The sequence below is a fragment of the Clupea harengus genome, chromosome 18 (assembly GCF_900700415.2).
Source record: "Clupea harengus chromosome 18, Ch_v2.0.2, whole genome shotgun sequence".
Taxonomy (NCBI): domain Eukaryota; kingdom Metazoa; phylum Chordata; class Actinopteri; order Clupeiformes; family Clupeidae; genus Clupea; species Clupea harengus.
In genome coordinates this window covers 26,098,804-26,114,249 of record NC_045169.1, presented here as the reverse complement: position 1 = coordinate 26,114,249, position 15,446 = coordinate 26,098,804, and the positions used below count along the sequence as shown (strand labels likewise).

The 15,446-nt window shown below is 41.6% G+C and overlaps 1 protein-coding gene and 1 long non-coding RNA gene across 3 annotated transcripts; both read left to right on the top strand.

Annotated features, from left to right (window-relative positions):
• Positions 1-526: 526 nt before the first annotated feature.
• LOC116224629 (CD59 glycoprotein-like) lies at positions 527-14,566 on the top strand. Of its 2 annotated transcripts, none has more exons than XM_031584981.2 (3): positions 527-1,873; positions 13,860-13,949; positions 14,029-14,566. In XM_031584981.2, exons 1-3 carry the CDS (start codon positions 1,651-1,653, stop codon positions 14,247-14,249), a joined length of 534 nt encoding a protein of 177 aa, XP_031440841.1. In that variant the 5' UTR covers positions 527-1,650; the 3' UTR covers positions 14,250-14,566. The 2 variants fall into 2 exon arrangements, with proteins under 2 accessions (XP_031440841.1, XP_031440842.1); XM_031584982.2 differs by lacking the exon at positions 527-1,873 and adding an exon at positions 4,377-5,195.
• Positions 2,641-3,467, top strand: LOC116224631. Its single transcript, XR_004165660.2, has 2 exons — positions 2,641-2,894; positions 3,000-3,467. It is a non-coding gene; the product is annotated as an uncharacterized LOC116224631 (long non-coding RNA).
• Positions 14,567-15,446: the final 880 nt, after the last annotated feature.

Here is a 15,446-nt window from a genome sequence, read left to right as displayed (position 1 = left end):
GTACCTCAATATGACTTCACCCTCCTCCTCCTCCTCCACCACTGGCCCCAGTTCAGCTCCACCCTCCTCCTCCATCCTCCTCCTCCTCCACCACTGGCCCCAGTTCAGTGCTGTAATCTCCTGAGCTGAGAGCTCCAACCTCCTCCTCCTCCTCCTTCCTCCCTCCTCCTCCACCCTCCTCCTCCTCCTCCTTCCTCCCTCCTCCTCCTCCTCCTCCTCCTCCTCCATCCTCCTCCTCCTCCTCCTCCTCCACCACTGGCCCCAGTTCAGCTCCACCATCCTCCTCCTCCTCCTCCTCCTCCTCCTCCATCCTCCTCCTCCATCCTCCTCCTCTGGCCCCAGTTCAGCGCTGTAATCCTGTAGGGCTCTCCTGAACACATGCGTCTAACCTGATGGTTTAAATTGGGTTTTCAATCAATCATCGCATTGCAGAGATATATATTACTAAAACATGAAAGTAATATTTGTTTCATCACTGACACTGTGATACGTCTATTTGTGATTTGCTCTTTAGAAAATGCATATGCAATAAAAAAAAGCACATTTGTATGGAAGCATAATGCATGTACTTGAGAAAAAGAAAAGGCCGCGTTTTTCGCCTCGTTAATTCAGAAAAAAACTTTCATTATACTTCTTGGGAGCCCGATTTCATTGACGCAAACATGTCTGTTTAACGTTCAGTTTAATCCGTCTGTATTTCGGTTTGGGTCGAGACATTGATAGATGGCCCACTCATGCCTTTAAGTAGCCTCATATAGACAGTAATGTCATTAGTTTATTCGACTTTGAGCAGGCACTTCAAAACTTGCAGTTGTTCAGACGGAAAGCCCATTCTGATCTTTTGGAGATCCTGTTTCTCCAGGATACGTTGGTCTGATGTGGCACTGGCAGTGACGCGATGTGAGGAAAAGGCATAACGTAGCTTGATGTTCCAAAACATTACATAAAACCTAAACACTTCCACCTGTCAAATAATTTCATTATGGACGATATGTTATTAAGCGTTGTTCATTGAGGGGCATTAAAAAGGCTTAACGTAACTAAATGTTCCAGAACAGCGATCAACAAAATGTGTCGATTTCCATTCACTTCAGAAATGTTGGGTGTGAATTTCTTGTACATTAAGAGCGTACCGAGGAAATAACCACGAGCACTGAAGTACATTGAAGACCTGAAATGAACTAATTTGAAACCATTGCAGTGATTCCAATTCAGATGATATGCGCCGTGACATGGATGGGGACAGAGAGCGCACGACTGACGTGAGCAAATCAAAATCCAAATGATGTGAATTGACTGAGGTCATTATGGGATATAATAAAACCGTTTCCCAAACTGGGGTACGAGAGGGGGACAAAATGTGATTTGCATTTTCAAAGTGAAACAGCCCAATACATTTTCAAACTGACCTATAAATAGACATGACATCTTAAGTGTACATCTTCTTCACAACAGCACTAAAATGGACAGGAATGTTTCGTCTAAACTAGATACTAAGATACTCCTCAGAACGCATCCCTAACGTTTCAAACAGATCCATGATATTAAATTATGTGAATTAGAAGCACAACACGCACCACCTGGAGCTTTTAAGTTCTATTTCCGTGAAGAACTATTTTGTCTTAGCAGAAATCACGAAATGGTAACAAAATGTGTTGTGTAATGACACAACTTGTGACAGGGTATGGTAGGGTCCTAGGGGTGTGTTTGTTTGCCTCATGTCTCTCCTTCTCCAGTTCCTCCCCATGTCATACCAGATATATAACCACGTACTACAGATTCAACGCTTCACTTAATTTGGTAATCCGTGTCGACATGTCTCTGAAGATCGCACTCATCACACTTGTCCTGGCCAGCATGCTGTCCTCTGCAGGTAACACACATCTGTAATGTACCTCAATATGACTTCATTTAAAAAGAGTTTCTCAGCTGCAGTAAAAATTAATGTAGGTCATGAACTGGATCTTTGGAATTATGACCAAATATAGCATACAGCACAGTTTGGGAAGGACAGATATTTTAGTAAAGAAGTAAAGAGTTATTATTATTGCAGTAATGGTAGTTGTACTACTACTAGTAGTAGTGGTAATTTATTTATTTTTCTTTAGGTACACTGTAAAAAATGTGCATAAAATTAACACTGAAATGGCGTAAAATCATGACATAAAAAAACTGTAAATAGAAATACAATAGAGTATTGCTTATTTCACAAAATGTTTTGGTAAAATACTAAACGAAATATAACTGTTCATTTTAAAGTAAGATTATGCATATTTCTTTGTAGAAATGACATATGGCTGTAATTTACACGAAGAAAAACTGTAATACAAGAAGCAATGCAATGCAGTTTAAATTACAACATGGTGGTGTTAAAATACTAGAGAACTGTATGTTCTGTTTTGTATTGTTCTGTGAAGATGGTTACGGTTTGGCCGTATTTTTTACAGAATTATTCTGGCAACCACAACTTTTTTACAGTATCACAGGGATGTAAATATAGCTAAAGGTCAATGTTAAATATATACAGGCTTAAAATGTTACATTTACTGAACAAACTTGTCCACTATAACATAACAGTGATGTAAATATTGCTCAAATCCAATGTTGAATATACAGGTTTAAAATGTTAAATGTCCATGCTGCTCTGTAAAGAGGTTTACAGATGGATGTATTTTTTACAGGATTGTTCTGGCAACTCAGCTGCCAGTTTTTCCCCGTAAAAACGATGGCAGTTTTTTTACAGTGTAGGCTTTCCATCACATCGCTTTCCTGTTTTCTACATTGATACTGTTTGTCTTTATTTATAGATTTCCTGAAGTGTTACACCTGTGCTGGGGGACAATGCACTGAACCATTGACCTGCCCTCCAGGGTCTGATCGCTGTATGAAAATGAGTGAGTCTGCGCCACTACACAGACATATGAAATCAATATTTTTGTTTCTCTGACGTCACTGAGTTCGCAAAAAACTTGTTTTGGGACATCTCTTTCTTCTTCCAGACACTCCTGCGGGAACCGTAAAATCATGTGGCACTCAAGCTGTATGCGGTCTTGCAAAAGTAAACTGCTGTGATAAGGATCTGTGTAACGGCGCTGGGACCATTGGGAAGAACCTCCTGCTCCTGCTGGTGCCGGTGGCCTCCATCTTTGTGCTCTCCTGAGCTGAGAGCTCCATCCTCCTCCTCTTCCTCCTCCTCCTCCTCCTCCTCTGGCCCCAGTTCAGTGCTGTAATCATTCCTGTATTCACTTTCTCAGCAGGGCTCTCCTGAGCACATTTGTCTAACCTGATTGTTTACATTGGGTTTCAATCAATCCTTGCATTGCAGAGATATATATATATATAATTACTAAAACATTAAACTAATGTTTGTTTAATCACTGATCACTGTGATTTGTCTATTTGTGATTAACTTACTCTTTTTGGAAAACGCATATTCAATAAAAACAGACATTTGTTTGGAAGCATAATGCTTTTTCTGAAGCGTTTTCTGAATTTATGACCTCGTTAATTCCGAAAATTAGGCTACTTGGGAGCTCGATTTCATTGATGCAAACGTGTCTGACTTTTTTTGCAGTGACACGAATGGGGGCAGAGAGCGCACGACTGACGTGAGCAAATCAAAATCCAAATAATGTGAATTGACTGAGGGCATTATGGGATAAAATAAAAGAATAAGATTAGCCGAATACAAATGGACTATCCAACCTGTGAACTTTAACATTTAACATCAATCACTTCTTCAAAACACACAAAAAGATACTGCTTGTACTGACTAGCAATAATAGCTTCTTTACCGAAAGCAACAGGCATCCTCTCACAACAACTCCTGAAGACTATCTTTTTCAACTCTCTCTCCCCACGGTTACCAAGGCGCTGCTCAACAGGGCTCTCTGGAAACGGCTTCCTGCTCAGGTGTCTAGTCTGGCTTTTCCCTGCCTGAGTGTGTGTGTGTGGGTGTGTGTGTGTGTCAGAGCTGTCATCAACATTTCACCCTAAAGAGGTCAGAAGAAAAATGTGCCATTTGCAACAATGTATTGACGATTCACCAATTTGTGTTTGTGTGTTAAACAAATACACATTTAAAACCATACAGGATACTCTTTTTCGCATATTTGCTGAGCATCTTTAAAGTCTGAAGGGGTGACCAACTCCTCCTGTCAGCCTGGGGCTCAAAGATGGTGATGACGATAACATTCACATTTTACATTTAGCAGACGCTTTTATCCAAAGCGACTTACAAGGAAATTACATTTATGCATTAGGAGCAGTTTAGGGGTTCAGTGTCTTGTTCAAAGACTCTTACACACTTGGTAAGGTGGGGAGTGGGGAATCAAACTAGCAACCTTCCTATTATTAAAATTAATCCTCTACCCCCTGTACCACTGTCGCCATAACAATAATGACGACGACGATGATGATGATGATGATAGAGCTGGACCCTACAATTAGGGACCCAAAAGTTTGCACCAGTTCAAGGTCAAGGGGTCAAAATGTCAAGCAGAACAAAGTTTTAAAAGTAGGAAAGCTTTGTAGCTATCAGAATCTGCCAGGTAGATTATCGCTATTTCAACTTTAGATTTTTCAGACGCCCCACAATTTCTTGCTACAGCCTTCTAAAAAAAAGATGGAAAGAACTAAAACATGCGCATGTTTCATCATCATACCAATGATGTTATCAGTAAAGATGGAAGAATTACTCTGAAGTGTGTGTGTGTGTGTGTGTGTGTCAGTGAGACACATCAGATAGACGCTCACTCTGGTATATTGGATCGAGCACTCTGTGCTCGATTGTGTTTGACTGTCACTACTACGGAGTTCTGTGATAGTTTGTTCATGCCTGGCAGTTGAGAGATTCGCCCGCCAGTAAAGGATCTAACTTGTGCTGCATCCTCGTCTCCGTGCATTTGTATCTAACAGTGATTTAGATAACCCACGAATAGTATATAACTATAACAGTAATTATACATATAGCATAAAGTCACAACACTCACTCCGTGTCCACCACAGCTGCGATTCGTTTTTACAGAAGCGCCAACCCCACCCTCTCCTCCCCACCTCACCACTGAAATCACCCTACATCTCACCCACGAGATATAATCCGCTTTGCCAGTAGCCTAGCTCACTCTTGCTGTCGAAACCTCTCAAGATGTCTCTGAAGATAACCCTTGTATTTGTCAGCGTGTTGTCCACTGCAGGTAAGGCGTGGTATTCTTAACATGGCCGTTAAACACCCTTGTTTAAGAAAAGGTCTTTGATGAGATGCAGTTTAGAGACATGGTCTAAGGTCTTTGATGAGATGCAGTTTAGAGACATTGTGAGAAGCTGAACATTTCCCTTCTCACTGTTTCGAACATTCCGGACTGTTTTACCGCAAATTGCGGGAGTAAGAGACTGTGACGCCATTCATTCTCACACACACGCACGCAGCCACCATTACCCAGCATCTTCCCGGAGATCGCCTAATATGCAAACCATGAACATTGTTGAGAGTGTTGTTGGGTGTTTTGTGGGTTTGTTTGTTACACGATGTGAGATGGTAAGGGTGTCGGGTGTTTACCGCGAATGGGTGTATTGTTTGGTCTGCCGCGATATACAGCACTCATACATAATATTTGCATACACCTGCTGTTGCTCAATTATACTGATATACATACTGGGTACCCACCATTTCATCCATTTACCATGTGCATTGCAATAAGATCCATAAACTGGTGAACATACATGTACTCACACTTCCTTGTTCTCACGCTCTCACACTGGTCCCAACGCGAAAGCGCGCTCGCGCTGGGATAACACTTTTACATCGTGTCACTTGTGGAGGGAGCGGGGCATTATGTCACAGGGGTGTTTGTCGTGTTCACATTTCACGTATGTAATAACTATGCATTGTAGGGTTATTTAATGTTAGTGTAGCCTGTGCACCAGGTTGGGACTGGGTTCCTTCAGTCTCTCTCTCCTCTGTGCGCTCTCTAGCTCTCTAGAGAGCGCACAGAGGAGAGAGAGACTAAAGGAACCCAGGGGTGGCGTAGTCAGCTGTACACTAGGGGGCGCTACATTAGGTTAATGGGTGATTGCAGGCACGTGCACAGACATTTTGGGGGGCAGGTGCTCAAACCAAAAAAAGGGCACCCATCGCCAAAATGATTAATGAAATTAAAAATAATAATAATAAAAAAACACAGTAGGATATTCTCAACTTAAATATTTATTTTAGTTAACAAACTAACTCAAATTATCTCCTGAACATAACTCAGTCTGTCCTTCCTCATCCATGATGGGCTCCTCTGAACCTGGTAGGGTTACTGATTCTCCCTTATTTGTTTTACTAGTTCAATTCAACTTTATTTCGCCATGTATACAGATACTAGGAATTTGTTTTGGTATTCTCCATGCAGGCTATAGTATACAAACTATCTCCTGCACGAGATCTCCACGGCCACTACACAAGCGCCATCGGAGGTTGATAGCCTGATCCAAGATAAAAGAGAGCTGCTACCCTGAGCTGCTTGCTGCAGTTTCCTGTCCTGCTTTTTGAGTCTCTCTTTTCTTGGCATTATGCTGCACATTTTGTAAATGAGATAAATCAATGTTGTGCATAATGATCAAGAGTGACTTACATTATCTCTGTAAAGCTGACAACACAGTACACACACATTTTTTTTACTGTTTTCTGACTGAGTTGAAGCATAAGCAGCATTACACTAATAATATACAACAATATACCTCACCAGACTGTCATGTAGCTCAACTTAAGAACCTGTCTAACCTGTGAACCTGTCTAATTTGTAGAACCGTAAAACTGCCTTTAAATTCTCTGCCTGTTTGCCTGCCTGTCTCTGTCTGTCTGTCTGCCTGCCTGCCTGTATCTCTCTCCCCCTCTCTCTTCATTAAACATGACAAACGTCAGTAAACAGCTGGACAAGGCTTTGAAATCACGGATTTCGTGAGTTTTGTATTTGTTTATTTTTTTAGGAAACGTCGGACCAGTTGCGACGTAATGTTTTCAGCAGCGCTAATGTTGTGATAAATTAATCACCAAACAACGTCGGGGGATTGCACAAACACCGTTTGTCTAATGCTGCGGGTCAGAGAAGAAGTAGGCTGCAGCCGTTTGGCCTGGCGCTCAGCACTGCATGAGCACTAAGTGGAGGAGGAGGGAGGGGCGCGTAGGGCTTGTGAGCGCCGCGGAGCATGTCGGGGCGAAATTCTCACAAGAACTCAAATAAATGCCCCGTCATATATCAAAACACATTTGGGGGGAATTGATGACAGAGAGAGTAATTTTTATTCTTAAATATTGATGAATGAAGAAAAAAATTGGCTCCAGCAGAAGGGGCACTTTTCTCATCCAGGGCAAAAGGGCAGGTGCTTGAGCACCACTAGGGGTCTATCTGTGCACGTGCCTGGGTGATTGATAGGATAACAATACATATGTTATTGGATAGACATTTCATGTGAATAATGAGCAAGATGTGCTATGTTTCCCCATATTCATGGGTCAGCCCTATTAGGCCAATTAGTGGCAATAGCTAGGCCTTCTTAAGAGGCCAGCTCAGTGCCATTCGGGAGTTGAGGTAGAAGGACAGCTTTCCTGCTGCGAGGAGTTGTCTTTCAAGGTAACACTGTTACGCTACATGGTGATGGAGAAAATACATCTTTTGCATTTAAGAAAGTAAACCACTGCTCCGGCAATTCTTTTTACCACCATCTCCAAGTCCACATCCCTAATCGTGGGCTGGCCGCGGCGGTCACTCACAGACACCAAGGATCATCTGCTGTTTCTGCCCACCATCTTTTCTCTTCTTCTAGTCTGTCTGCTGTTTCTGCCCATCTTTCTGCTCTCTATCCTTCTCTTCTTCTAGTCTGTCTCTCCTACATTTCCATAATTTCCATATTTTTGACATCTACTATTGTTGACGTCTTTCCGGAGCTTCTTTTTCTTTTCTTTTGTTTCTTTTCTTTTGCTTTCACTAAATATAATTTCAGTCTGTACTGTGCAAAGAGTCAACTCTCTCATGCTCAGTAGTTCCTCTCTGTGTCTCTGGCTATCTTTATCCCTCCACCACAGACTTTGGCCCTTTTTTCATCTGCAGTTCTGAAACTGGGTGGTCACCTTTTCCTATATTCTGGCCTCTTTCCTCCATCACCTCATCTCCTCTCTTCCTCTTTTATGGCATTGCTTTCAAGTGCAGACAAACAAATTAATCCTAACTCTGTTGTATGTAATTTATATTTTTGGGAATTATAATGTTGACTGTTTTTTGTCCTGATGATAAAGAAATGTGAAACTCTGACTTTAATGAAGTATGTATGTGTGTTAATCATATGCCTTTAATCAAGTATGTATGTGTGTTAATCATATGGCTTTAATCAAGTATGTCTAAGGTCTTTGATGAGATGCAGTTTAGAGACATGGGTTCCCCTAAAAGGGTCTTTGAAAAAAATGGATGGCAAGTTTAGAGACATGGTCTAAGGTCATTGCCAGTTGGGTCCTGTTTGTTGTCTGGGTCCTGTTGGTTGTCTGGTGAGGTTTAGTAATGGACTGTCTGACTGGTGAATCCAAACAGCTCAGAGATGAGATGAGGTCGAGTACCCGAGCAGCCAGAGATGAACAAACAACAGGAACTCAGTCATGAACGGCGCCAGAAAAAGGGAATGCGTTTTTGAGAGATTTTTGATTTGTTCTTCAGATCGTTGTTTTTGAGGTGTTAGATAGATAGATAGATAGATAGATAGATGGATACTTTATTTATCCCGAAGGAAATTTAGTTTTTTTTTTTTTTTTTTTTTTTTTTGTTTTTTTTTATGTGTTATGTATACAGTATATTTGAGGTTTTTTTCAAACTCTTGAGATTTAACGTCTTTGACAATGAGATACTGAATGTGAAGAAATATGTGTGTATGTTAGGGCTGTCAGCGTTAATCTATGCGATTAATGCGGCCGCGATTAACGCGATAAAATATTTTAACGCAATTTAAAAAATGCCTTTATTTGGACAGTTATGAAGTTATGACAGGAAGCGATGTGGAGAAGAGGTGGGGAGAGGATTGGGAAATTACATCAGGCCAGACTTGAACCTGTGTCCCCTCGGGCAATGTAAGTAGGGGGCTTGGCCTACCAATAGCCCCCCTTGTTCAAAGTGGGGAATGACAGAAAGAGTTTTGAGACCACTAGCGGTAGTTGAAGATGGAGAGAGCTGAGGGATTGTTTGGGCCGGAAAGTTTCTGTTTAATAGGCAAAATTACGGACAAATCGACAAAACTAAAGTTGTATGTAGCATTTTGTCAAATTGAATTTAGCTATCACAGAAGCAGCTCGTCTTTAAGTTATCACCTTAATGCAAAGCACCCGACAGAAAAATTCAGCTCCTCGAGCAAGCTGCCACCCTCACCCTTACTGGTGACCACTGGACATCAGTCAGCAATGACAATTACCTGGGTGTCACAGCTCATTTGATTGACAATGTATGGAAATTGAGATATTTTTCATTGGAAGTTAAAAAAAAAAAAAACAGACAAACTTTTAATCGCGATTAATCTAGATTAATGAATTTCAAAATGTGAGATTAATTAGTTCATTTTTTTAATCTATTGACAGCCCTAGTATATGTATGTCTTTGTCCATTTGCTATTCAAAGCCAGAGGCGTCCATTAGGTTAAACCCATTTTCTTTAAATATCAGTTTCTGTATATTTTTGTATGTTTGTGTCTGTGAGTATAAAAATATGATGTTCATTCCGTCTTCTATTTAAATTCTATACATGGGAGGCAGACTTACAGTATAGATTGGCTGCACAGTTAACAACCTCCTTACTATCTCTCCAGTTTAACACCTCTTAATATCTCTCCAGTTTAACTCCTCTTACTATCTCTCCAGTTTAACACCTCTTACTATCTCTCCAGTTTAACACCTCTTAATATCTCTCCAGTTTAACACCTCTTAAAGTCGAATTATACTTCTGCGTCGGTGTCCGTCCTCTTTACGGATGGGCGGGGAAACGGATTCGGACAGATCCGGACGTACTGTTTTTGATTTATACTTCTCCGACGGCTGTGGGTGTTGAAAACAATTCACCGCCAGAAGAGTAGGTGGAGCAACGTTTTTTGGTCGCAGACGAGCTACTCCGTGACGTCTTTGTATGAAAGAATTTGTTGATTTAATCTCCCACCGCCCACTAGCAAGACATGTGATTCAGAGCAACAGGTGTAGTCATATGGGTCTTTGAGACACACTGCATTATGATGAAGAGTGTGTCTAACGCTATATATTCACTTGAAAAGGCAAACTTATCTCCATCATGGTAGGTATTTGTGGGGAAAAATAGTAGCAATCTATAACAAAATGATATGCTTCTCCTACATACACTATAGAAACTATTAAAAAACGATTCAACTAAATGAATACTATCTTATTTATATTACATATAATATAATTATCTTACATATTCAGATTTGCAATGATGATTGCTGGGTAATATGTATGCTGTTGTCCAATGTCAAGTCTCTATTTGATCATGTGATGAGACAATATGATAGTTTAGGCGCAACATCTGAACGTCAAGACTGCTTTAGCTGACTGAGCAAATAAATATCTGTGACAACGCGAATACAGGAGGCAAACTGGTATCATGGAAGAAGTAAAAAATAAACTGTCATCTGGAGAGTTTAAAACAATACAAAACGAGGGGGAATCTATTGTATGGAGATAGTAGTCAATGCGGATTCTATGGATTAAACCTGGTTGGGGGAGAGAGATGAACGTCTGAACGTCAAGACCGACAAACTGACTGAGCAGGGCCAGAGGGGAAGCACACCTGCAAGCCGAAAACAATGGCTTTCAAGCATAAGCATGATAAGGCATTGAACATTCCATATTTAAATATCTTAATAAGTAGTCAGGTCAACGTGTCTGCTTCACATGCTTCTCCCTTGTACGTCGCTTTGGACAAAAGCGTCGGCTAAATGACTAAATGTAAATGTAATGATGGAGAAGTTCGTTTTTGAGAGTAAAATAAATCACAGTTAGGATAATAGCCTTCTTCCTGTGTGCGGGAATTTGTTTATGTCCTAGCTGTGACAACACGATTACAGGAGGCACATTGGTATCATGGAAGAAGTAAAAAAAACTGTCATCTGGAGAATTTAAAACAATACAAAACGAGGGGTAATCTGTATGGAGATATTTCTGCTTAGTAGTCAATGCGGATTCAATGGATTAAACCTCGATTGTTGGACTATGTAGATCGTTTTATAACGAACTTTGTGCACTTAAAGTTTTTTTTAAAAAGAAACTGTCATCTGGAGATTTCAAAACGACACTCGAGGGGAAATTTACTGTAGCCTATGGAGATATTTCTGTCGGATGGCATCATAGTCGATGCGGATTCTAATGAGGCTGTTTGATATGTCCGATGTAAGAAGTGTGAAGCTTTAATGAAATATGATTGATGCCATCCTCTTTCTCCACAACATGGATTAAACCTCGATGGTTGGACTATGTAGATACTTTTATAACGAATGTGGCCGTGTACTTAATTTTTCAAGAAAAAATATGATCTTCAATGGTAAGACTTGTTTTATTCGTGCCTCTTCTGGTGTAGCATATAACGTGAGTTTTATTTAGGCATATCAGATGCATAGCGTGTGTAATGTGTAGGCCATTTCATTTCGTTCTTGCAATGTGAATAATTCATTTCAATATGCTTATCTCCCTTTTGTGCGTGCTTGTGCGTTTAACGGGGCTTGTTTGTGTGAGCGAGTGCATTTATCATTCATCTGTTGATGCTCGAGTTTAATAAAGGCAGGCTATTCTTAAGAAACGTATGTAAATGTGTCAGTAGTATGAACAGTTGAGACACTGACTCATTGGGGTTCGGACTAAATATTTTACTTGCTGTCTGAGTCGGGGTGGGACATGTCAGCGCGATAAGGCATTGAACATTCCATATTTAAAATATTGTAACGTGCCCGGCATAGTCGCCCCATAATGCCGTGCGGCGGGCACATACTTTTCTCTATGTGATGCACTAGCGCCCAACGATGTTCCCTAACAATGTTCCTTACTGTTCTAATTGCATGTCGTTGTTCTGTGTTGGGACGGAGTTTATACAGGTGTGTGACGGTAGCACAGTCTGTTCATGATAACTTGTAGCAGGGCATAAAGCCCATGCCATTTTGACATTGTATTGTGTGTAGTGTTTAATTAAAAGCCATAACAAATATTCCACACTTCCGTGATTTGTTACAATATCTTAATAAGTATTGAAGTCAACGTGGATTCTATGGATTCAATTTGTTTATTGACACATCTTTTCAGGACGGCCACAGCGCTTTAAAACAACGTGTTTATAAGTTAGATTATTCAAAGATGGAAGATAAAAGGCGAGATAATCGCCAGGTGTAGGCCTACTTTCTCATTATGTGTGTGTGTTAGTGTTGGTAATACAATGGTGTTGGCTGCAAGTTAACGCCACTTCACGTTAATGTTAGCCTTTGTATATGAGCATTCATTTCAACTGTTCCATCATCTGAAATATCACTGTGTCGAAAAACAAACCTTTGATCTATACAGAATATTCAGTATGGAATGGGAATATTTCAGAGCAGTATCTTCTATCGCGTTTGACAAATAGCCTATGCTCCGATTGCCGTGATGTCTCCTGTGAGAATGGGGTAGTATTCTCTCCTGTGAATTCGCGGTCATTTGAGCGTCCTTATAAGTGTTTCAGAAATATCTTCAGACCTCTTCTGTTATGTTTGTTCATAATTAACAAGAAGAAGCTTGTGAGACGGTCTACAGGCTATTCATAAAAAACATACGTAAATGTGTCATTAGTTGTGTCAACAGTTGAGACATTGACTATGTCTGGTTAGATTCCGACAATATATTTGAATGGCTGTCTGGCTCGGGCACTACTCTGTCGGACGCAGGCCGGGCTCGGACAGAAATATTCGGCTGATCCACACTCTATAACAGAATAGGAACAGATAGGGAATGAAACAGGAAATGTGAGATTCCGGAAATTATGTTGTTCGGAAATGATTTAGTTAGCGGACCGATCACAGCCAAGGGGGTATCCATCGCTATCCGTTCGTATCCGAAAAAGTTACAAAAATCGAGAGGTGCACGTCGGTGTCCGTCCAGCTGTCCGAAGGGCTCAGATGGGCGTTCCACCACGGGGAAGGGTGTTGCCAAGGCGTGACTATGTGTCCGTCTCCGTCCAAACGGACGACTATAAATTAAGCATTACTATCTCTCCAGTTTAACACCTCTTACTATCTCTCCAGTTTAACACCTCTTAATATCTCTCCAGTTTAACACCTCTTACTATCTCCCCTGTGGCCATGTCACAGTTTAACACCTCTTACTATCTCCCCTGTGTCACAGTTTAACACCTCTTACTATCTCTCCAGTTTAACACCTCTTACTATCTCTCCAGTTTAACACCTCTTACTATCTCCAGTGTCACAGTTTAACACCTCTTACTATCTCTCCAGTTTAACACCTCTTACTATCTCCAGTCTCACAGTTTAACACCTCTTACTATCTCTCCAGTTTAACACCTCTTACTATCTCCCCTGTGGTCATGTCATGGAATATGCAAACCCCACTTGTCCTACTTGCAATCAGATTTCATGAGAACAAAACAGAACAAAAGTCAGTCGTGGCCAGCCACCTACATTCTTATTATAATTATTATTATTGTTGTTGTTGTTGTTCTATTGCAGTAATGGTAGTTGTACTACTAGTAGTAGTAGTGGTAATTTATTTATTTATTTATTTTATTTTTTTCGCCGGTCTTTCCATCACATCGCTTTCCTGTTTTCTACATTGATACTGTTTTTCTTTATTTTTATAGATTTCCTGAAGTGTTACAACTGTGCTGGGGAACAATGCACTGATAATCCATTGACCTGCCTTCCAGGGTTGGATCGCTGTATGAAAACGGGTGAGTCTGCGCCACTTCTCTGACGTCACTGAGTTCGCAAAAAAAAACGTTGTTTTGGGACATCTCTTTCTTCTTCCAGACACTCCTTTGGGAACCGTAAAGGCATGTGGCGCTCAAGCTGCATGCAATGTTGCACAACAACTGAAAGTAGACTGCTGTGAGGGCGATCTGTGTAACGGCCCTGGGACCCTTGAGAAGATCCTCCAACACCTCTGGCCCGTGAAGAGTGGCGCTGGGACCATTGGGAAGAACCTCCTGCTCCTGCTGGTGCCGGTGGCCTCCATCTTTGTGCTCTCCTGAGCTGAGAGCTCCACCCTCCTCCTCCTCCATCCTCCTCCTCCTCCACCTCTGGCCCCAGTTCAGTGCTGTGCTCTCCTGAGCTGAGAGCTCCTTCCTCCACCCTCCTCCTCCTCCCTCCTCCACCCTCCTCCTCCTCCACCATCCTCCTCCTCCTCCTCCTCCTCCTCTGGCCCCAGTTCAGTGCTGTAATCTCCTGAGCTGAGAGCTCCACCCTCCTCCTCCTCCATCGTTGTGCTCTCCTGAGCTGAGAGCCCAGCACTTACAGTGGGGAAAATAAGTATTTGAACCCCTGCCGATTTCGCAAGTTTGGCCACTTGCAAATAAATGTGTGATCTATAATTGTAATAGTAGGTGTATTTTAATAGTGAGAGACAGAATATCAACAAAAACATCCAGAAAACTGCATTTTATAACAGTTATGAATTGATTTGCATTTGTTGCAGAAAATAAGTATTTGAACCCCAAGCAAACAGCAAGAATTCTGGCTCCCAATGACCAGTTATGTGCCCAAGAAGCACACAGATTAGTCCTCATTAGGCCTAACAAGATACACCTGATCTCAACTGGTGACGTGTATAAAATAAACCTGTCCAAATAATCATACTTCACACCTTCAACCTCACCACCATGGGCAAGACCAAAGAGTTGACCAAGGACGTCAGAGATAAGATTGTAGACCTGCACAAGGCTGGAATGGGTTACAAAACCATCGGCAAGCAGCTTGGTGAGAAGCTGACAACTATTGGTGTGATTATTCGTAAATGGAAGCAACACCAAACAACTGTCAATCGCTCTAGGTCTGGGGCTCCATGCAAGATATCCCCTTGTGCGGTATCGGTGATCATCCGAAAGGTGCAGAATAACCCCAGAACTACACAGGGGGAGCTTGTGAATGATCTCAAGGCAGCTGGGACCACAGTCACCAAGAAAACCATTGGCAACACACTACGCCGTAATGGTTTGAAGTACTGCAGCACTCGCAAGGTCCCCCTGCTCAAGGAAGCACATGTACAGGGCCGTCTGAAGTTTGCCAATGAACACTTAAATGATTCTAAGGAGGATTGGGAGACAGGATGTGGTCAGATGAGACCAAAATCAAGCTCTTTGGCATCAACTCGACTTGCCACGTTTGGAGGGGGAAGAATGCTGAATATGACACCATCCCCACCGTCAAGCATGGAGGTGGAAACATTATGC